At 56.0% G+C, this 23263-nt stretch overlaps 1 protein-coding gene across 1 annotated transcript in view; it reads right to left on the reverse strand.

The window, feature by feature from the left end:
- Positions 1 to 14554: 14554 nt before the first annotated feature.
- The window catches only part of SND1 (staphylococcal nuclease and tudor domain containing 1), a 407925-nt gene continuing 399216 nt past the window's right edge, over positions 14555 to 23263 (reverse strand). The window contains exons 19-24 of the mRNA XM_008705837.2: positions 20798 to 20921; positions 19839 to 19908; positions 18676 to 18789; positions 16903 to 17106; positions 15282 to 15326; positions 14555 to 15175 (exon numbers count right to left, since the gene is read on the reverse strand). Coding sequence (XP_008704059.2) covers positions 15110 to 15175; positions 15282 to 15326; positions 16903 to 17106; positions 18676 to 18789; positions 19839 to 19908; positions 20798 to 20921 — 623 coding nt within the window. The 3' untranslated portion in view covers positions 14555 to 15109. The remainder of the gene's footprint in view (positions 15176 to 15281; positions 15327 to 16902; positions 17107 to 18675; positions 18790 to 19838; positions 19909 to 20797; positions 20922 to 23263) is intronic.

The following is a 23263-nucleotide window of genomic DNA, read 5'->3' on the forward strand; positions in this document are numbered from 1 at the left end:
TGGGCTTGATCCAGGGACCCGGGGATCATGACCTGAGCTGAAGGCAGACGCTTAACAGACTGAGCCCCCCAGGTGCCCCGTGTGTGTGTGTGTGTGTGTGTGTGTGTGTGTGTGTGCATTTTTAATCTATCCGAGTGCTTCGGAATTATGGATCTCATGCTCTTTCGTGCTCCTCTCCTCAGCGCTGCTCTGAAGACTCCAGGTGATGGGAACAGCTACCTCCCTGCTGTGGCAGAGTGACCTGCCTCAGGACATCGGACCAGACCACCCAGCCTGCCAGGAACAGGGATGGCTCTCCCTCCTCCCTCCCCCCTCTCGGGTGTTCACAAGGAATCCGCCTGCCCCTTAGGAGACCCGTGTGTGAGGATGGGGTTGGGGCCGTGCCAGGAGCAGCAACGCCAGACCTCAGGGTAGGCAGAGCCCGCATCTGCCTTGGGCCTGCCACCTCCCTCCGCAGAATGGCTACTTGGGTCCACACCCCATGTTCATTACCATGTGAATTCTTTTCCACCACGTCACACAGGTTCCCTGGTCACGAAACTGTGCATGGTGTCAGGTAAGTTTGCCCAGGCTCACACTGAGTATGGGTTCTGGTGAGCCAAAATGAGGAGAGCGGTGCTTGGGGGGCTCCGTCAGGCCTCCGACTCTTGGTTTTGGCTCAGGTCACGATCTCAGGGTCATGGATCAAGCCCCTCATTGGGCTCCCCGCTTAGCACAGAGTCTGCTTGGGATTCTCTCTCCCTCTACCTCTGCCCCTCCCCCCACTCCTGCAGGTGCTTTCTAAATAAATAAATAAACAAATAAATAAATAAAATCTTTGAAAATGTGAGAAGAGAAAACTATGGAGTCTCACTGTACAGAAATACTAATCAGTCATTCACACTCTGTTACATTTTTGCCACATCACCGGACTGTCCAGTTGCCACTAGGTGCCCGTGGCTGGATGTCTTCCGTTTGCAGATCCAGATCTACTCTCCCCCCTGCTCTCTGCCCTGAGGCTGCTCGGGCTGGGCTGCACAAGCCAGTGTTCTTGAGCTCTGGCTTCTGGTTGGCGGTCCCCCTTGGGAGGCACTGGCAAGAGACTAGAATGTGGGGGGAGAGTGAAGGTCTTCCATCAAAACTTGACTCACTCCCTTAAGCCTTCTTTGTTCATATTTTCAGGTGATGGAGGGTCTGGTCACCTGACGACCTTCTTCCCACAGCTACTGCCCCTGCCCTTCGTCCTCCAGGCCTCGGGGTGGTAACGGCTCCTCTCTCTCGCCAGCACTGGGGTCCCGCATCCCTTCTTGTTGACTTCCCTAAACTCTACCCCTACCCCTTCACGCATATGCCTTTCTAGAACGGAACATGTTACCTGCTTCCTGCTGGGCCCCTGACTGATGATACAGAGTCTCATATTTTAAAAGAATACATGAAATGTTGGGTTAGAGTAGGTGACAGCAGGGGACAGTGGCCGCACTCTGCATTCGAGGACAGCTAGCACCTGCTCTCATATGCCTGCCTCAGGGCCCCACTGGAGACACTGCCTGGGCTGGGACACACTCACCTTCCTAGCTTCCTGCCCCCTTCCCCACAGAGGCCTCAGCCTCAGGGCCATGGTTCACCCCATCCTACCCCAAGCTCGTCTACACCCGTTCGTCTCCCTGGATATACCCGCCATCAGTAGCTTTCATCCCCTTGCCTACAGCGTGACTGTCACCAGATCGAAAGCTCTCCAAGCCAGGCACGGGTCCCAGGTTCCTAGGTTCTCGGCACAGTGCCTGGCTGGTAGCAGACCTTCAGTGTCTGTGGAGAGCTTGCTGGCCCTGGGGCGGGGGGGGGGGGGGGCTCTTGAAGCCCTGGGATCCGTTCTGGCCCAATGGAGACAGTGGCCCGCTACCCTGTTTTGGGCCCATGGCCTGTCCCATCTTTGGGGAAGAGTCAATGACAGAAGCTGGAAGATGTGGTTGGGAGATATGGGGGCCAGAGGGCTGACACTCTCATGGCATAATTATTTCCTCAGTACTGATGGTGCTGGGGAAGATGAGGCCTGCTGCCTGCAGGATAGATGGTGTGGGGATGGGTGAGTTATATTTTCCCAGATAAAAGCACCAATTGCCTATAAACTCTGATTCTGCCTGATGTAAAAGCCACTTTATAGCACATCCAGAAATTACCACCCGTATAAAAGCACATTATTGTGATGTAAAAATAGATTTTTATATTATTTTTTCATGCCACCACCTTGTAATTCCTCATTTCCAAGCACCCTGAGATTGCACTGAGGTTGATTTTTCTCTTTTAATTGTTTGCCATGGCATGCCAATGTATGAGGAGCTATTTTCCCTGAGATCAGAGCAGGGCCCAGGCATAAATAACAGCCATCACCTCACGACAAGCAGGGTTCTGGGGTACCCAAAATGCCATCAAACAACATTAGGCTCCAAGGGATGCCACAGATTGGAGTGGGGTGGGGTGTGGTTTCATAGGCACTTGAAGCCCTCCTGAAGGCAGGAAACAGGGAGGCCATCCCCTCCCACCTGCTCAGAGGCAGGGTGCGGTATATCCCCCACTTCTCCGGTATGTCCCCTGCCTGCCAGAATGCAGCCCGGGGAAACTGGCTGGGGCTGTGTTTAAGCCCCACTGGCCTGACCCACGTGGCTCATGATTCCTCCTCCCTCCGCATAAAGCTCCCCCTTCAGAACTTTTACCTTTTCCACGATGAGTCCCGCGGCCTGGGCTCCTCCTCGGGTGAACGGCTGTAGGAGTGCTTACTTTGGGAGATGAGGGACTGTCCTGTCCTGCAGAAACACCTCTATCCCCCAGCCCACCACCCTCCCTCCCCCAATCTCAAAGACTCCTGACCCTCCTGGGCCTGTCCTTGCTTGCCAGGGGCAGAGGAGGTCACTTCCCTGTCCCTACAGCTGCGATGCTGGGGGCTGGGAGTGCAGCGGCTCCCACACCCCTCCCCAGGGGGACCCCTAGCACCCATGCACTCCCTCTTGGCCTCCACCGGGGGCCTCCTTTCCCGCTCCTGAGTCCCGGGTTTGCACTGTCTGCCATCCCAAAGCTATTGAACGGCATCTCCCTCTGGGCAGCTGGCGGGGTTGGGGGGCACCATGGTGCTTCAGGGGGCTTCCCCACTGGCGGAACAGCGTCGGTCTGGAGATGAATGAATGAACGCGTGCACGTTTCGATCAGCGGCTCTCAAACTTTGGTGTGCGTTGCAACCGCCCGCGGGGCTCGGCAGTAGGTCTGAGGTGGGGCCTGAGAGTTTCCATCTTTAACAAGTTCCCAAATGCTGCTGAGGCTGCTGATCCGGGAACCGTATTTTTAGAACCGCTCCGATTATTTGTGTCTCTGTTACCCTGATGAGTGGGAGGGATTATTGACAGTCGGGAGTCGGGAGATGGGGGTAAATTGGGTGCCTGCCTCACAGTTCCTGGGACAGGAGTGGAGAATGTAGGGCGGGTAGGGGACGGGGGAAGAGGGGGAGAGCTAGGACGATTTTAGAAAGTGCCCAGAGACCTCAGGGAGAGGGGCTGGTAGAGGAACCAGAAGACGGTGGCTTTCTCTGGGGCTGGGGTCCAGGGCCCCCTGGACGCCCCAGAAAGTGCCGGCTCCCCGCGCCCGGGCGGCTGCTGCCTGGGCGCCCGGGGCCCGCGCGTCTGGAGCGGCCAGCGGGGGCGGGAGCCGCGGAAGGGCCGGGCCGAGCGGCCGCCGAGCTTGGTTGCGCGGGTCGAGCCCCACTGCGCGGTGCCGGCCGCCGGGCGGGCGGGGAGGCTCGGGAGGCTCGAGGCCGCCGCAGCGCCGCCCCTTCCTCCCCCGTCCCGAGGTGGGGCCCCGGGCGTCGGCGAGGCCGAAGCGTCCAGGCGGGCATAGGGCGTCCGTTGTCCCCCGAGGGGAAGAACCAGCCACCGTCCGCGGCGGGGAACCCGGGACAGCGGGGAGGAGGCGGCAGGCCATGGGAGCCAATGCAGGAGCCAGACCCCAGACGCCCCCACCCGGCTCTGCTCCTAGCAAGTTCTGCGACCCTCGCCAAGCGGCTTCCTCTCCTCGGTTGTTTCTTCGTCTGTAAAGTGGGGGGATGATAGTTTCCGGTTCTGAGGCTCTACGGAACTGTGCTGTGGAGGGCACAGAGGAGCTCTTGCAAAACCAGCCCAGTGATCCATCGATCAGGGGATCGATCGATCCCCTGACCTTTGCTCGCAAGCCAGCGGCGCGTGTCCTCGGGAGAACGGCCATGCATGGCCTCGCTCCCCGGCTGCTTACCGCAACAGGGCGTGGACGGCCAGCCCTCGGTGGCAGCCCGCGGCCCACCTCCAAGTCTAGTCTCCCAACAGCCTCGTCTTTTCCTCTTTCCTCTAGGGGGCGCTGTTTCTCGAGTACGGGCCTGAAGCTGGAGTTGGAGTCCCACCTCAGGCTTCGACCTTGGACCAGGGTACGACCTTGGACCACAGGAACGTGGCTGTGGGAAGCAGGCATGTGATGTGCTTGGCACAGAGCCTGGCACAAGGGAGGAGGCCCATGTTTAAGGGCATTTGGATAATGAGAGCCTGACTAGCCCTAAACTTTGCCAGGTTCAGCACAGTGGATCTGGGTTTAGAAATCTCCAAAAAGACCTAGGGAATCATCAACCTGGAATAAGAGGGCTTAAGGATTTCTCTTTATCCAGCGAGTAAACGCTGGCCACAGGTTCCCAGGCTGACCTGTTCCGATGGAGTCCTGCCTGGCCCGGTGGGAAGTTAAGGGTTGGTGGGGGGATGTGGAATCCTGGGTGCTCCAGTCTTGTTCCCCATTCTCTCTGGGCCTGGTTCCATGCAATACCCTCTGCTTAGGCTGAGCTGCACTTTAATCATTCATTCATTCATAAATCACTTATTGAATACCTGCTACTGACAAATACTATGCCAGGGATAGGGATATACAGATAACACCTGGCCTGTCTTCTGGAGGTAAAATGGCGCAAAAAGTCCTTCTCTCATAGGGCTACCCATTAGCGCTTAGCCCAGCACACAGCAATTGTTAGCTGCTGACATCGTGATCTTAACGGGAGCTTGTAGTCTCGAGACCCCACGTTCCGCCAGGCAGGTCTGCACTCGGTGTTGCCGCTGCTACTCCTAGAGGACAGTTAGCCAGCCGGGAGAGCCGAGGCAGGATCTGGTTCCTTCCCACAGATTTCTGGCTCTATGTAGCATGAATTGTCTTCTCTCCTGGTCTCCAAACTCAGGCCTTGGTCCACCTCATAGCACCCTCTCTGGGGGCCAGGCAGCTTCTCTACCCCCCCCCCCAGGCTCTGAAAAGAGGAGTGGGGAGGCTTTGCTCCTACTGTCTGAGCACCTTTGGGGAGCTTGTTAGAGACGCAGACTCTTAGCTTCGCCCCCAGCCTACTGGATCTGAACCGAAATTTTAACTAGACTCCCAGATGAGTTACACGCATGTTAAAGTCTGAGAAGCATCTTCCAAGGCTTTCTGGCCTGACAGTCCTACCTTCAGCAGAGGAAAACGGAGGGCTGGGCTTCAGGAAATGCCCCCAGCCCAAGGCACTCAGATACTTCCAGGATCAGGGCCTCAACTCTCCCTGCTGTGGGAGAACCCCCTGTCTCTGCCTTTAGGCTCCTCTCCCTCCCCAGGAGAATGAGTCCTGCTAAAGTTGACTGGATTCGAGTATCTGCAGATGACGTCCCTGACGGTCAGTGCAGGGGACCTGACGGGCTCAGTTGTGGGTCTTCCATGCCAGCACAGAGTAGGTGCTGAGCTCAAGTTTATTAAACTGCAACCCACTCTTTGCAATTGGAACACAGTTCAGTAATCGGGTAACAACCGACTAGGTGGGGCACCGACTGCCTCGACAAGTTTCCAGTCCTCTCTTCTAGCAGAAGCCGCTGCCTGCTGTCAGGGACGTGAAGGAAGTGACCGCTGCTTGGATGAGTCTGAATCCCCTTCCCATAAAGCAGCAGGAGCAAATACATGGGAACACAGGATGACCCCTCTTTCCACTCTCTTGGTAGACATCAGTCATTGATTACAGCTGACTTTCTGGCATGACCTTGGAATCCTTCTCTCCATAGCATGCCAGGGAGTCACTCTCAATCGATCTTTGCCTCGGGTCTTCCCCTGGGAGCTGCCCTCTACAGATCAGGCAGATGAGACAGGAGGCCGGGTCTGTTCCTAGCGATGCCTACCCCTCCCACCCTCCCACTGAAGCCCCCCTGAGGGGGGGTGCTGCTGCCCCTTGGGGACTGCCCTCCCCAGATGTTCACAGCCAAAGGGTTGAAGTCCAGCCCCAGACCTGTTTTGCCTACACAGGCCTCTCTCCCTAGGGGACTGGGAGACCACATGACTGGTCACTATGGTGGGTGGGCCCCCAGGAGGCTTTCGATGCCCTCACGCCCCTTACGGCTCCAGATCAGGCACTGACCCCTCCTGCTACCCTGTCAAATGGGAATGCCTCCGACAGTCATGCACCGTGGTGTCCTGGAGTGTGCTCCTCTGACCCCAGAATTTTGGTGGATATGGGGGGGGGGCGTCCAGGAAGCACTCACACACAGCTGTTCACATTTGCCCCTTGGCATGGTGTCCTGGTAACCTCCAGCACTGGGATTCCTGCCATGGTCCATACTTGATAGCTGCAGCACCCTGCTCTCCTGGCGCTGCCCCCACACCCGACCCCTCTCTCTGCCCCCACCCCTCAGCTGCCCCAGCACTCGCCCATGTCAGCAGGGAGGAGTCATTTTCTGCGGCACGTTATCAGGTCTGCTGATCAAATTGGCTGCTGAGAGACACCGACACACAGACAACCCCTACCAACTTGTTTTCCTTCTGCCCATGAGGTCCAGAGTCTAGCTCTGAGAACGGTGTACCCCTGTGGAGCTTTTGGCTGGTTGTGGTCTCCCCCACGTCCCGCTGAGAACGGGCAGGCACCCTCACTGGTCCGTGCAGTCAGGCCTCTGCCGTGTTTACTGTTGTGTCGTCGGCACATCACAGGTGCGCAGGGCACCTGGTGTACGTGACTCCCACCCCCACCTCCGCAGCCGGAGCAGGGAGTGTTAGCACCTCACTGAAGACACGGGGATTCAGCCCCCTGACCTCAGCTCCCGGCTGCTCCTCTGACAGCCCGGGACCCATCTGGTCCAAACCCCACAACGCTCTCATGACGGGAGGCGGCCTCCAGGCCTCTGGGTTAGGTAACATTGTCGCTAGTTCCTTTCACCAAAATGGTCCCAGGCTCTCCCGACTCCCAGCTGAGTGTCGGGTGCTGCCCTGTGTCCTCCCCGAGCTGCAACAGCGGCCAGTACTGGGCACCGGCTCGGTGCTGGACCCTGCATGATGGGCCTTACAAGCACCTCCCTGAACTCGGAGATCACCAGTAAAGGTAGACCTGTTATCCTTTTACCTTCAGTTTACAGGTGAGCAAACAGCCTCTGAGGCTAATTAGGCTGCCCAGGGGCCCTCCACAGGTATGAGGCAAGCAAGGGCAGCCTGTCTTCCCTCAGAGCCGTGTCCTCAACCACTGTGCCGTATGGACTCCTTGAGGTCAATCTCATTTCCACATTCTCCACCAGCATCAACTCAGCCTAATAATTACTAATCTGGGTGACATCTATCTAGTGACTCAGTCTTTGAATGCAGCCTAAGGCTCGCCAAGAAATTCTCCGAGTCCCAAACTCTGAGCCGGCTGCTGCACGATGGGCTGAAGAGAGCACCGCCTGCCAGGGCAGCTGCCCATCGTGGCCTGGAGGGGACTACCGGGCTGCCTGCCCCAGCGACACCACTGCCTCCTGTGAAGCCTGAGGCCCAGCCGCTCCTGGCCACGGCCAGCTGTGTGCGCAAACGCGAACACCGTCCGAAGTCCAACAGAGGCACTGTTGAGATGAACGGCCGCTTTGGCTTCTCCTGCTTCCATGCAGACAACGGGGAACGTGAAATGTTCAGGCCGCGGGCTGTCCCCGGGCCACACTCACCTGGCCTGAAGCGGCACTTGGGCAGCTGAAGAAGAGCACCTGACCTCTGCCCCAGAGTAGAGGGCGAGTGGGCGTCCTCGGCCCGGGTGCCCAGATCACTCCTATGGATTGGGGCTGCCTGCTCACTGAACTGCATCAATGTCACCCACTCTCGGGGCACAGCAGCTGGGCCCAGGGCACAGAATGACTCCATCGAGCTGGGATGATGGATCTGTGCTGCCAGGGTGTCAGCAGCCAACGCCCTCAGGCAGCAGGGACAGGGACTGTGGCCTCCTGCTAGCCTTGTCCAAGGTCCTGAGGCGGCCTTGATGGAGCGGTTGAGGCCCCCCCCATTCTGCCTGGCGTGGATTCCAGTCCCAGGTTAGATGCTCCCACAAAGGTCCCTCGAGACTGTGACACCCTCTTTCCCAGGACAGTTTTTGTAAAAAATGTCTTTTGAAAGACCCTGGCACAAACTAGATGACATAGCTCTGTCATTACTTTCGGGGGGGGGGGGACATCCAGGAGCCCTCTGGGATGCTGGTGCTTTAGTCTGATCTGAGCGCTTGCAGGGGAGGTTTACATTTATGAACACCCACAAGCTGTCTACTTAAGATTGTGTAGTTACCTATCACCCTGAGAAGTGATCTGGGAACCCTGAAGTGTCTGATAAAGGCCTTTCCCCCACCCCCACTGGCTGCTTTTCCCCAAAGGGGCAGTGGGACCTCAGCTGGTCAGCAGCCAGGGCTGGCGAGGGAGGCCAGGCCTGAGCCGGTTTTTAGCAGTGTGTGGCCGCACGCGACACTGGAGCCCAGGCAGGCAGTCTTAAGAGTTCCATGGGCCAGCAGAGGGCTTTGGTCAGTGTGCCCCTTCAACCAGACCCATTCTTCATCTGGCAAAACCTGTTGAGCCACCTTGTCCTTGAAAAACCTTCCCTAACCTCCACTGGTAGATTGGAGTGCTCCTATTTGAGGGTTCTCTAACTCCTCGGAAAAAATCTCTTTTGAGCTCCCACACCACCTTATTAGTTAGTAATGTAATAAACATCTATTGACCCACTTCCCAGACCCAGAGCTAGAACATTCCTAGGAAATTATGTTCCCTGACATCCTTCCTTATCCCACCCAGAGAGGACCACTGTCCAGATTTTGGTGTTTATCAGCCTTCTGCCTTTTGGTTTTGTACTTTATTATGTATTTCAAAGGTGCCCATGTGTCCCAGTTTGTTCAAAAAAGCGCCAGTTTATGTTTGTGGCCCAAATATAAGGATTTGTGTCCCTTTACACTCAAACACATCCCAGAAGTTAAATGATCAGTCAGTAGATATGTATGTAAGCTGTGTATTACTTGGTTTCGAACTTTTAGAATAATGGTGATAATGGTGATATGAAGTCACCCGAGCTGTGCTTGTTTCTAAGATTTATCCGTGTTATTCTGTGGGGTCACAATTCACTTTCATTGAATAATACCCCCTTGTGTGGATACACCTTGTGGTGTCTGTGGTGCCCAGTTTTGTGTTAGTAGGAACACAACTCCAGTGACCGTTCTTGCACAAGACTCCTGGTGGGGGCGGTTCTCACATGTGCACGTAGCCCTTGGCCGCAGAATCAGAAGGGGATTGCTGGATCTTGGGGCACGCATGCTGTCAGCTTGACAAGCTAACGCCACTGCATTTGGACATACACCATATCCGTAAACTGGGTTTTCCTATCACCAGTATCTGCTGTCCTCAGTGGACTGTAGGCCCAGGATGTGAGGGCTGATTCCTCTACCTCAGCGCTTAGAACAGTGTCTGGAGCTAGGAAGGAGGTGCTCAGTAAATGCTGAGGGCCGGACTGCCGGGGGGCTATGGGCTCAGGGCAGACCCACTCCTATTGCGTGAACAACCTGAGGATGTTGCTGCCGGCGCAGTGGCATTCTGCCCGTGCCAGGCCCTGCAACGACTCTGCATGGAGCAAAGCTGTAAGTGTTCTGCTTGCTGGAGGGGTTGCCTCCCTGCACCCAGGCAAGGGCATCCTGGCTTCCTTCCACTGAACCAGGTCTTCAGCTTGTCCCTCAGGTCCCTGGGGGCCAGACCCACCGAGATGGACACCCACCAAGGTGAAGCCATGAGGTAGAGAACATAGGCCAGGGACCGGTTTCCTATTCTTGGCTCTGCCATAAATAAGCTGGATGACCTTGGGCAAGTCACTTTGTGTCCTTCCTTACCTGATAAAATGAGTTTGGACAGTGACAGCTAATTCTTGAACTTGAGCGCTCATTAGGATCACCAGGGAAACTTGTTCAAAGTGCAGAGTCCCAGGCCCTGGACCACAGGAATTGAGGGAGTGGTTCTGGAATGGCAAGTGATACATGCAGGTTTACCGGATAATGAATAAAAAATCGGAAATGCTCACTGATGGTGAAACAATCGGTACACAGGGAGTTCTAACAAGCACTCCCAACCCTCAGCTGTTACCTACAGGCAACCCCTTTTCATCCTGTTTCATCAACAACAGGCCAGTTCTTGTTTTATCAACCCCACAAACATTACCCATTGTCCTCCTGCCATGATGGCTGGTTCAATCACACACCACCCCCCACCCCCAGTGGGGCCCTGGCCCTTTTTGGAAACTGCATTTTAAGGAGCACCTCGGGTGATTCTGAGTTAGCTGGTCTGCCAGCCACACTTAGAGAAGCACGGGCCGAAGAAGCTTCCAGTAGACACTGAAGTTTCCTCAGACCATCTCTTCAGCCCCTGGTTCGTCTGCCTGGCTTCTAGAACTTGCTGGCAGACCCTTTCCCCATCTCCGGGAGCTCTAAAAGGCTGGGCATGGGAGCCACGCTGCCAGTCACACTCTTCCATGTCTGTAGTGGACGGAACTACCCTGCCCTGTCATCTTGCTACCCCAGCTCACCGGGTGTCACCTCCTGTCCCCCAGTTGCATAATCAGAATGAGCAGATTTCTCCTTTAGGGACTGGCAGAGCTCTGGCTCTAGCAGATTGTTGAGCATCTGACTTCTTCATAACCAAGAAGTGGCATATTCAGACAACAGTCCATACAGAAACCAGGCACACACCAAAACTAAGCTACCAAGGACACGGCCCACAGACATCCTGAGCGGAAGGAAGCAGGCACGTAAGAATCCATCCCGCAGGACTCCTCCTGTGTAAAACTTCAAACCAGGCAAAACCGAAAAAAACCCACAACAAATAAAACAGACAAAACCCATCTATTGGGATAAAGGTCAAGAGAGGGGTTACCTTCGAGGGGGCAGTGACTAAGGAGCAAGCTCGAAGGGCTGCTGATGCTCTAGTTTTTGATTTGTGTGTGTACATGGCTGTGTTCACGTCGTGAACACCTGAGCTGTATCCTTGTAATTCATGCACTTTTCCGAATGTGTACTTCCTTACGAGTGTTCCCAATCAAAAGAGAAGGAAGAAAAACCAAGCAGCTCTCTTTTCTCCTGCCTAAACAAGCCGTTCCTCAGGCTGGGCCCAGGCAGGCAGGGGAAGCCGGAGATGGGGCTCTCATCTGTGTGGTTCGGACTGGGTTGGGGGCGGGAGGCTGGTGTCCAGAGCACTGATCCTGCCGCTCACCGTGTATTTCAGAGCTCCAGCCTGGAGCCCCGCAGAGCAGAGCAACCTGCTGGGTCAAGGAAGTGGCTGGAAATGAGGCCCAAGCATATTCCCTGTGAAGAACGACAAGATCCTAACCAACCAAGACTCATATGCCATCTTCCCCACCTGCTAGCAGCCAAGCTGTCCGGGGAGAGGGTGGCGGCTGGGCCCCCAGCCCGCCTCCCCAGGCTGCTAGCCAACCCAGTGTAAATATTATTATACTCCTACGCATCTGAAGGACGTTAATTATTAAAACACATGCCACCCAGGGTAGTGCACTATAATTAGGTTCAAATTAAATTAGCATCCTCTTGTAATTAGGACATCAATAACCACTCTTGAGGCACCAGTTCTCCAGCCCCTCCGCGACGCTTCCCAACATGACCTAATGCAAGAAAAGGGGTCCACTGACTCTCCCTGGGATGCAGAAATAATCAAAACCATAAATAAAGTAGAGGCAGTTGCACAAACCCTTCCCTCCACCCCCCCAACCCCCACCACCCTTCACCTTCCCTACTGGTCCTGCTTGCTGGCAGGGAGAAGGTAGACGAGGGTCACCGGGGAGGTGATACTCTCCCTGGTGGCTAGCCCAAACCCTGGGCTCTGATGAATCAGCCCTCAGAGACTGGGAAACTTCCAGAGCCTGTCCAGAGCTTAGCAATGCTGCTTTCTGCCACCTGTTACCTCTTGACTCCACTCTCCTCTGTGACACCTTCCTAGTCACCGGGCTGGGGCCTCAGCCCCTTGTGCTGGTGCACTGTCCACTGCTGTGGCTTGTTATGGAGCTTTAGCATCTGCTGGCTGCTCCAACCTGGCCTGCACGGCCCCTGGGGGCCTATGGAGACAGCACTGGCACCCACTGGACCCAGTGCTCCCGGGTCTTGATCCATGCCTGGTGGCTGGGGGGAAGGATGGATTATAGGTGCTCGAGAGGTTTTGGGGTTCAACTGGAAAGGTGGATGGGGGAACACGTTTCATAACTCCAGCGGGGGAAGGAACTCTGGAGAGATTTTTGGTCCTACTGGTGCAAGTGCTGGTGTTGACTAGTCTCAACTCTGGACAAAAGGCCAAGTCTCCAATGCAACCACATGCTGAGTGCTCCCTGAAATTCTGCATCCTACGTGCCTGGCTCGCATCACCCTGCTCCCAGGCCTGCCCACGACAGACCCCAGGAACTCAACAGACGAGGCGGGGGGGAACTGAGAGGAAGTAGCAGCAGCACCCTCCAGCCTCTGGAATGGTCTGGCTTGGGTTAAAACCAGCCTGAGAAGAGAAAGAAAAGAAGGAAGGAAGGTTCGGGCATCATTTCAATTGCAGAGCCACGGAGGGCTTATCCTTGGGCGCAGATGTAACCAAGGCAACTGTGGAGACAGTGAGCCGATTTCAGACCCTTTTTCGAGAGAGCAGGCTGGCATCTTGCCTCTCTGCCCATTGTGCTCACGGGGAATACATGCCGACCCGCCTCTCGATCCCACCAGGAAGTAGAGAAATGGGTGAGGCGGTCATTCTCTTCTTCATGACTAGCTGCCACTGTGCACGACAAGAAAACGTGAGACCACGGGGAGTGGGCTTGCCTGCTGGGGGCAGGACAGCTTCTCCAGGAGTGAGACAGGGACCTTCACACTCCTGCTGACTCCTTGGGCCCCATCAGGGGCTGTATGAAGTCATGGGAAACATGGTTTACTGGACCATAAAGGGTCTGATTCGAGGACCATAAGCTCTCAGTCTGGCTAACCCAGAGGGATCCTCGGGCAGGCAGAAACGGGAGTTCTTGAGAGGAAGGGAGCACACGGATTTCTGGAGCCGCACAGACACGACCGCCCCACTCACGTCTCCCCTTAGCTAGAGTGTACCTGAGCTCAGGAAGCACGTATCTTTTTTCCTAAAGACAGGTTCTGGGTAGAACCCCATGTGAACTTGGGGCCTCAACAAGTGGATGTAGGAGCAGAATTGCCAGGAACCAAATTTTCTGGGCCCTAGGGCCTTGGTTTAGGGGTGAGAGCTGGCCAGCCAGGCCTCACCACCTCCCCTGACTTTCCCCATGGTCAAAGGACCAATCTTAAACGGCAGCTTGGATCACCACCCCAGACTGGAAATGGGGGGCTGAGTGTGGGACGACCAGGAAGGCGTGCCATGTTTCACAGCGGTATGTGCCTGGAAAGGGCAGGGCTGCACAGATAAGGCTTTGGGCTTAGGAGAACAGGCAGATCCCCTGGACACTGTGGTGACCTCTTCATCACATACCGACTTTCCCTCCCTGGCACTCCCCCGGCAGCACAACAGCTTCCTCACTGCACCCCACAATGGCTGCCCTTGAGCATCCCTCCTTCGTCTGGGACTAGGAGAGGTGAGGGGTTTCTGAGCTCTGTGGCCAGCTCTACTTTGAGGACCTGGGGGATACCTCATTAAGTCAGACAGAGCAAGAGCCAACCTGGAGAGACAGGGTCTCCTTGGCGAGGAGCCGTGACCCCTCCTGGACCCACCCTTGCCCTCCAGCTCCATTTTTCAACAAATACACACCGTGGAGGGAGTGGGGCAGGCACTGAGGCCCCCATCCTTAACCCACGTTGTGCCAGCTTATTCGATGTTAGTCTTTATTCCAGCCACAGCAGGAGAGGGAAAGTTCCCTCCGGAAGAACTTAGCAAAGGACAGTGCCAGCAACTCTCTGCAGGGGCCTGGTGAAACCGAACCCAGCCTTCAATGTGTGGCCAGTCCTGGGCACTGCTTGCTGAGCTGCTGGAAATCTCCAAGATCCTTGAGGGCGGCCATGTGCAGCAGGGGTCTGGACTGCTGAGTTAAAGGAGAGGATCTCCAGCCTTCTGCCCGACAGCCAGGGTACCATCACACTTCCCAGGTCCTAGGAGTTGCCTGTGACTCTGAAGAACTGCCCTGCTTCCCCGGCTGGCTAGGTTTCTAGGGCTGAGGCCAGGCATGCAGATAACCATGTTGAGGGTCATTAAAGTGCCCAAGTCTCCTCCTGCTGGGGCTGTCGAGATCCCACGCTCTAGACTCCACCATGACCAACAAGGGCTGCAGACAGCAGGTACTATTTTATTGGGCCTCGAAAGCTTTAAATACAGAAGTGGGGAGGGCTGGCAGGGGGCAGATGTAGACACGCTGGCATTTGAGAATGGACGCGTCAGAGAAATCACATAATCAACAGCTGGACAGAGAGCAGGGAAGAAGGGAACCTGGGATAGAAGTGGGGTGCCAGCTGGCAGCTGGCCTTGGGTGTCAGGATCATGCCCTACGTTAGGACAAAGTCTTTCATGTTTCTTCCTGATTCGAGGACAACTTAAAAAAAAACAACAAACCAAACCCCCGAATAAAAACACAAAATCAGCTGGAAGAGACTGTGGATGGCAGTGCCTGTCATCTCAGAAGACAGTGGCCTGCCCCCTGAAAGCCCCGGGCTCCCCCACCCCACCTCCAGCCCAGATGCCACCCCACAAGACATTTCCATACACTGAAGCAAAGCTGGACCCAATCTACACCCCTGATCTGGGGTCTGGAGCTGAAAACACCCTCCCTGCAGAGGAAGAGGTACTGGTGTGAGCGGGGCTGGGCGCCAGACCCGCTTCCCTCCTTAGCGGCTGTAGCCAAACTCATCAGCATCATCGGCCCGGAAGTCTCCATAGCGCCACAGGTTCAGCTGTGAGAAGGCAGAAAATGACCATGAGGGAGGTGGGACCCGCTGGAACCCTGGGACTAAGCGCTCTTTTTAAGCTCCCCCTGGAACCGTTGAGGAAAAAACTCACCCTGGCACTCTTGGCTGACTCCTGGGCATTCAGGTACTCTGTGATCTGGAGGGATAAGGGAAGAAAGGGAGGTCACAAAGGGGGTATTTGTAGCCGAGCAGCCGGAATGACCCTGGAGACTGCCCGGGTCTGGTCTGCATCACTCCCCTGCTCAGCGGATCGCCAGCTCCCCCAGAGTAAAATCCCAGGTGCATAGTCACACTGGCCTACTTGCTGTTCCTTGACTCTCTGTGCTGGCTGTTCCATCTGCCTGAGATGCTCTTCCCCTCAGGTCCACCTGGCCACCTATCTCGCTCCTTCAAGTCTTCCATAAAGCATCACCATCTTAATGAAGCCTCAAATAACCCCATTTAAAATTCCAATCACCCCTCCCCCACACTCCTGAGTCCCCTGATTTCTATTTTCTCTTTTTCTGTTGCATTTCTCTCCTATCAGCCAATTTCACTGATTTAGTATAAATGTTTTTGTCAACTCATGCTTGAATGTAAGCTCCATAGGGCAGAAATGTTGTCTCCTGTTCATGGAGATACGTAGGCCCTCAATAAATGTTGGTTGAAAGAATGAATCAATGAATGAATGAACACTTGTAGGGAGGGTGTTCATCTCAGATACTGGGCAAAGGAATGTTCTAGACACCAGAGACATGACGGGGAGCTTCATAGGGGAGACAGTGAGATCTCAGGCTTCTACAGGGAAACTTATGCTACTTCCCAGGGCAATCTCAAGACAATGGGGGTCTCTAGTGAGAGGACTTGGGGTGTCACGGTTCTCCTGTCCAGAGGACACATTAGCAATTGACCCTGAGGTCTTGTTTCAAACGAATCACCAACCTGCACAACCAGTGCCACAGGCCCACAGCCCGTGAGAAGGGGAGGCCTGGGAAAAGGCGAAGGGCACAATGGAGAGAGAACGGGGCTTTCAGCGCTGCTGTTCTCATCCCTCCTCTCAGGGGGAGTGTGGGGGCTTCCCACCAGCCTGTCCTGATGGTGAGGCGCCCGTCCCAACTCCCCACGCTCAGTAAGGGAGACAGTGCAGGTGGTCCCTGGGTGTCGGCTGCAGGCCCCTCATGGTCCAGCCTGTGAAGCAGTGAAGCCTGAGGCAACCTCCTCATCTCATGATGGGGAGACTCAGGCCCAGCCCCGCTCCACACCCCGGGGGCTTTGCAGACAAGCCAGAGGGCTGGAGGGGCAGTCCCTTAGGGCCCCTGTCCCAGTCGAGTCTGGCTCCAGGTGTCACTGTGTGCGAGCTGCTGGCTCCAGACTTGGGAACTGTATGTTAGAGAGAAGGAAGTGGTAAAGGGAGGCGGAGGCAGTGACAGGCTGTGGCCCTCTCCAGGCCACCCCTGGAAAGGCTTTCCAGCCTGCCACCTGGGGGCATCCGCAAAGGGACACCTCCCGCTCTAGCTTATAGCTGCATTCTCAGCCAAGCCTGCAACCAATTAATTTGGGATGCAATTAGCTTTTTTTTTTTAAACCCCAACAAACCCAAACCCATTATCTTTCCCCAGCAGGAGCAGCAGGATGGAGGGTTCCCTGTTCCGTCACTGGCTCTTGGTGTAGCCCCAGCGCCCTCTGTGATGGTAGGTGGGGAGAGGTGAGAAGCCTGCCCCCACATCACATACCACTTTCTGGAACTGCTTCTCCTTGCGCACCTCCACCATGACCAGTCCCTCCTTCACCAAGCCCAGCCCCACGTCCCCCTTGGAATCAGCAAACTGCAGGGTGACATGGGGACAGCCAGCGCTCAGGTGTTCCACGTTAAGCAGGCACTGAGTGTTCTGGATATCCCGCACCACGCTGTCCACGGCGTCTGTTCGAGCATCCTCCTGGAGCAGACACACATGCATGTTAGTGGGAGAGGGAATTGCAAGCTTCAAAGGCAGCCATGTGGGCCCCAGGGCCTGTTCATGGACCTCCAAGCAAGAGTTCAGCAGGTGCCAGCATCTCACTTCCTACTCACATCCTAATGAGGAAGGAAACAGCCTCTGGACCAGCAGTGCCCCCTCTCCCTGTCCTGTCCTTTCCCTCCCTGCCAAGCCTATCTGCATACATCCCATCCTTGTCACCCACCCCTGTACCCTGCCCACCTGCCTTGGGTCTCTGAGAAAAAGTGGCTTTTGTCCATCCCAAACTAACCACCCCCTTGCTGCCTGGTCCCCATCACCCCACCTCTACAGGACTGTGCCCCAGCACCGTGACCCTTCACAGGCCCTGCTTTTGTGCACGCACTGTCCTCTCAGGCTCTCTCCATGCTCATGTCTCCCTACCCTTAGAAACTGCCCCTTGACCTATTTTGTCACCCTCTTCTCCTACTGTTTCTCTTCTGCCCTTCAGCAAGGTTCATGAAAAGGCAGACAATGTTCTACGGCACCGATTCCTACCCCACCATCTGCTCCTTAGTGCCCTGCCTCTGGCAGCAGCTTCATGCAGGCTGCTCAGAGCACCCCAGACCTCCGCTGGTGCCCAAGCCAAGGGTACCCGCCAAGCCTTAAGCCTGACCTCCCCTGGGGAGCTGGACACCGCAGACCGGGCTCCCCGCCTCTGGAAACTGGGTGGCTCTGTGACCCTGAGCCCAAGTGCTCCTCTCCGGATGCACATTCTGCGTCAGATTCTTGTTTGGCTCGGGGAAGACCAGCACTTGCCAAGGCTCGCTCTCTTTCGCACCCTGTCTTCCACATACTTGCCCTGTATGCACCCATGGTTTTAGCTACAAGTCCGTGATTCTAGGTTTCCTCGCTTCCCAAACTGAACACTATCGAGCTGCCTGGAGTTCCCACAGCCCGATTTGCTCCTCATCCTTGCATCTTGGCGAACAGCATCATAGCCACATGTAAGAAACCCAGTCACCGTCTGTTCCCCACTTCCTGCCCTCCCCCCCACATGGCGCTGCGACCTGGCCCCTCTGGCGTGGCCCTGGTTTGGCTGTCACTGTCTCTAGCCTGGACTTCCAACTGCCATGGTCGGTCTCCCAAGACTCCATCCAGTCTCTAACAAAGTTCCCTGAAGGAACTTGCAGAACCCGATTTGACCATGTCACACCTCTGCTGAAAACCCTGTCCCCAGCCGCCAGGCCCTGACTTATCTCTCCACTCTCATCTCCTGCCACTGCCCACAAGGTCCTGGACTCGCAACTGTGTGGACTAGTCTTGTCAAGTGCCCTGGCCCACTGGGCCCATCCGTCTAAAGAATCAGCTCAGACGCTCCAATGCCACCTCCTTGGTGCACCTTCCCTCAACTTCCCCGGTCACTCCCATCTCTTGGGTCCAGTCACTAACAGACTATTGGTCACTGTTTCCATCTCCTAGCAGCCTGTGAGGGCCGCGTTAGTGGCTGCGTGTCATCGGACAGCCCCCTTTGGAAGGAAGGGAAGGAGGGAGGGAGATGTGTAGACTCACGTCTTGGGGCACCTGGATGAAGGCAAAGGCGTACTCTGTGGCTTGAGCAGGCAGCACACGAGTGCTGAAGGCAGGAGGCAGGGTCCCCAGGCGGGAGGACGGCAGGATCTCTCTCTGCAGAGGACACGTCAGGCCAAGAGCATTACACACGTGATGCCCCCTTGCTCTCACAGGACAACTTCTGTGGCCAGGCCTCTGGAATTCTAACTCAGGCCCCCGCCATGACTTGCTCCCACTTAGCCCATGCGCAGGCTTGCCAAGTTAGTGATGGCTTGGGGGAACGTGCCAGGCTGGCCCCTGCAGCAGGCGGGCAGCCGTGGCTCTCACCTTCTCAACCTAGGCCCGGGGCTGGCACACCTGGTGGCTCTACTAAAATAATCAACTTGATAACTCGTCTCTAACCATAATTTCCATTTTTTCCCCCAATGCCTTCTCTCTGTGACATGGGTTTCTTATTTTTCCACAGGCTAGGGGGTGCTCTCCTGGGAAAGCACACGGAGACAAGGGTCCCGACAGTCCCATAACGTGGCAGGACCTCTTTTGTGTATCCCCTGGTGGGAAGTTGGGAGCACGGGCCAACTCTGGGCTTCTGCTCATCGACCCTTAACCCTAGTCCCTGAGGAAAGCAGACATGCATCGTCACACCTCAGGAGAAGCATGGTTCTGAACTGCGACTTTCTCTCCTGCTTGCTGCTGTGCCCACAGGGAATCTCCCAGAATTATTAACAGACTCTCAGGCCCAGCCTGAGGGGGCTTTCCTCAAGGGTGCTAGTCACTGCCCCCTTGGGTCTGTCCCCTCCCAGCAAGCCTTGGTTTGGACCAGCACACAAGCACCTGGTCAAGCACGACCAGGAGCCGTGGGGTGTGGAGGGCCTCCACGGGCCCTCCCTTCAAAGAAGTTGGGAGAAGACGGGGAACCATGGGTGTGGCTGGGCACTCACCCCTGGGGCCTGGAAAGGAGACTTCTGAGTCCAGTGGCCTGTTCCACCACCAGTACAGATGCCCACATGCTCACCATTCTGTCAGTAAGGGGTTCAGAGCTTACAGAGACCTCTGAGAGCTCACAGTGACTTGACCTAGGGGACTCCTGTGCTGAGCTGACCCGGCAGCCACCCGGGGCCCCTCCTTTGCCTACTCCTCCGCCTCCCGGCCCCCACACTCACATTGCCATAGTCAATGTAGAAGACGTGCACTTTGGCAGGAGACTCGACTTTTTCCACTCGGGCGCGGTACCTGCAACAGCAGCGCGGGCAGAGCTCAAGGGACAGCCCTGATGAGTGTGGCCTCCCCGGCACCGTAGTGACAGCAGGGCAGGGCCATGACACTTCCCTGCCCAGGGCTCAGGGCGAACACCCATGGGTGTCACGGAGGGCAGCTCTCAGACTCCATGAAGGCCCAGGCTTGGGCACTGTGGCCACCATCTAGTGGAATCAGAGCATAGCTGGGAGCAGAGGGAGGGAGAAGGGAGCATGTGGAGCAGATTAATGTGTCCTTGGGGCATAAAGCAACGAGACTAATGACTAGATTGATGTCTGCTGTTTAAAGCCAGCACACTAAACAGCAGCTGTAATTAGCCGGCAGATCTGTCTGGGAGGCCGCGGCAGGGAACACATCCAAGTCACTTCGTCACCCAGGGAAGGCAAGGGCCCTACTCTTGGTAGATCAGACATAGTGACCTTCTTGCAGGCTGTGAGTGCTCCTGGTCATGTCCCAGACAGCTGGGGCGGAGGGTCGGGCGGCTGGTCTGGGCTCACAGAGAACCAGCCTTCGCCCTCCCCACCCTACGTGACATCATTTTTCCTGTGCGGGGTGAGGGCTGTGTCGGAGAGTCTCAGCCAGCCACGGCTCCCCCAACAGAGTTTCCCAGGAGTGAGGAGAAGAGACACCGCTTGTATACTTGAGGCTGACTGGGCTGCAGGCAAATCACAGGCCCCAGACGGGCTGCGAGCAATGAAGAGGGCCGTATTGGAGAGCGGGCCAAGGTCAACACCACCACCCAGTGGAAACCAGGTTGCTAAGGCAAATGTCTGAAGTCTACCTGGTAGCTCTGCAGGCCTGTGTCCTGAGGACAGACCGGCTATCGCTCTTAAGACTCTGCTCCGCTCGGGTCCAGGTGGCTTACCATTCTCCATCTACAAACTTGGCAATGCAGAATTCTCCCCGGCGGGGTGCATAGGAACCTTCAACAGGAGGGTGGCTGGCGATGTCATTTCGCATGTTCTCCATCAGCTTCTCCAGCTGGGTGCCTGCGGGGCAGGAGGAGGGAGTGAGCCCTGGGTTGGGGAGCAGGCAGGATGTGGTGTTCTGTAGGGCGCCTGTGGCATGGGCCTGTCCCGTTCCATAGGCAAGTCCCCTGTGGTCTCTGCTCAAGAGGCTCATGCTGTCTTCAAAAGTGGGACGGGGCTTGCTGACACGTCAGGCGTCAGAGGCACACAGTCTTCCTTCCAACCTCAGCTCTCCAGTCCACTGGCCAGGGCTGCGGAAGCCGCTGGGAATGTTCCTGGGCTGCACTTATGGAGGTGGATGAAGCGCAGGGATGTGGGGCAGGGCCAAGCAGCCTTGTCCAGGGTGGGAGCGGGCCAGCGTACACCCACTCCTACAAGGGCCGGTCTGGCCTGCCCATCACAGGAGTGATGACTGACAGCAGCCACTCTTTGCCAGCGTCTCCCAGGGGCAAATGTGGGGATGAAGGAGGGGGCCCCATACAGCCCTGGGCAAGGAAAGGGCCTCAGACTCTGAGCCACGGAAGATGGGGAGCAACTCGGGGAGGAGGGCCCAATCTCAGTATATTCAAACTTGGCTACTCTGACCTTGCTTACCGTGTGATACGTGCAAAAGCAAACTTTGGTACTGCCAGGTTGGGGTTCCAACCTCTTACCCCAACTCAGTGCTCTCTTTGGTTGGGCAGGGAGAGTCTCCTTCTCTGCCTGTCCTTCCTGAATCCTGAATCCCTGCTGTTTGTCAGCTGGTAATCACCAGGTTTGGCAACGCCCAGGGTCCTCTCAGGTTCCCTCCCTTGCTTCTTTCTGCTGTGTCCCCACCCCCACTCCACTAAGCATCAGTCCCCAGTAACTTCACCTTCCCACCCCCCTTGGCCCGGATTCGAGCTCTGCATCAGGCCCGTTGTGTCCCCTTTGCTCTCTGAGGTGAGGGTAGCTGGGTACGTGTGGTGTGGGTATGGGGTTCTTCTTTCCACCTCTGGGGTGCAAGCCACACTGTAACAGGTGCCTAACACATGTTGGTTGTTGCTACACTTGTCACAGTTGGCCTTGTATGTTCCTTGTCTGGCTCATGTTCCTGCCACTGCGCTGTGAGCTCCTTCAGGGCACAGATGCTTGCTCGCTTGGTTCTGTCTGCTCTGGCAAGGCCTAGCAAATCCCTGACGCATGCAGCGTGCTTAAGAATTCAACTGTATTCGGGGTGCCTGGGCGGCTCAGTCAGTTAAGCATCTGCTTTCGGCTCGGGTCCTAGGATTGGGCCCTGCATTGGGCTCCCTGCTAGCGGGGAGTCTGCCTCTCCCTCTCCTGCTCCCCCTGTCTGTGTTCTTGTTCTCTGTCAGATCAGTAAGTAAAATCTTTAAAACAAAAAAGAATTCAACGGTATTGAAGATGCACTCTGCATATGTGCACAAGGCCGTGTCCACTCCTGGGCCTCTGCATAGGGCCACCGTCCCAGCATCCATGAGCCTCGGTTTCAGAACAGGGACTTTCAGGAAGCAGCTGCCCTTCCCCCGACCCAGCAGTAAACCCTCTACACAGACAAATTCTTTCTATACTTGGTCTATTTTTATTTTTTATTTTTTTTTTGCTCCAAGGCAACAGAAGCAGACTTTGTCTCCTGCAAACAGGTCCTTGCACAGAGCCTGGCTGGTCATTTACAGCTAATGGCAATGCTTTCATCATTTCATTAGATCCTTCCTGAAGGCAGGCTTTAATTAAGAGAAGAGACACAAGGCAGGAGGATGTCCCCCAAGAGAGGATGAAAGGTTTCAGAAGAGGGAAGCTGTAGATGCTTAAGTTTATTTTCATAGATTTTTATGGAACCAACCGAGGTCAGGTTTTCTCTGGAGCCCACAGCAGCCCTCCAGGTAGTGTGCCAACAAGCATCTCACTCCCCTCTCCAATATTCCAAGAATACATGGTTTCCCCTTTTGTTCCTTTTCTCCTGATTTCCTGCCTTGGCCATCCCTCACTGCAGTGTCCTGGCTCCCTACAGCCGCCAGAGATAGCCAGGTGGGGAAGCCTCTGAGATTACTGGCTGAAGGCCTCGAACCCTCAAGCTCTGTCCCCTGGAGGCTTCAGGGCCCTGATCCAGGGCCACACAGGATCCAGAGGCCAGGCAGAGACTGCCAGGGAGCTGTCGTACCTTGGGCAGGGGCTTCTTTAGAGTTCCCTTTTCTCCAAGCTTCCTGAAGCCCCTTCTTTCTGGCTCCTGTGCTCCGAAACTGCCTCCTTCCTGCCTGGACCACCACTGGAAGACTCCTTTCCTTGTCACACCACCCAGACCTGGCGGGGCTGGGCCACCTTTCAGCAGGATTGCAGCTGACCTCAAGGGAACCTAATCCTCAAGGCTCATCAGACCATCTCTA

This window comes from Ursus maritimus, unplaced genomic scaffold (genome assembly GCF_017311325.1).
Source record: "Ursus maritimus isolate PB19 unplaced genomic scaffold, ASM1731132v1 scaffold_3, whole genome shotgun sequence".
NCBI lineage: Eukaryota > Metazoa > Chordata > Mammalia > Carnivora > Ursidae > Ursus > Ursus maritimus.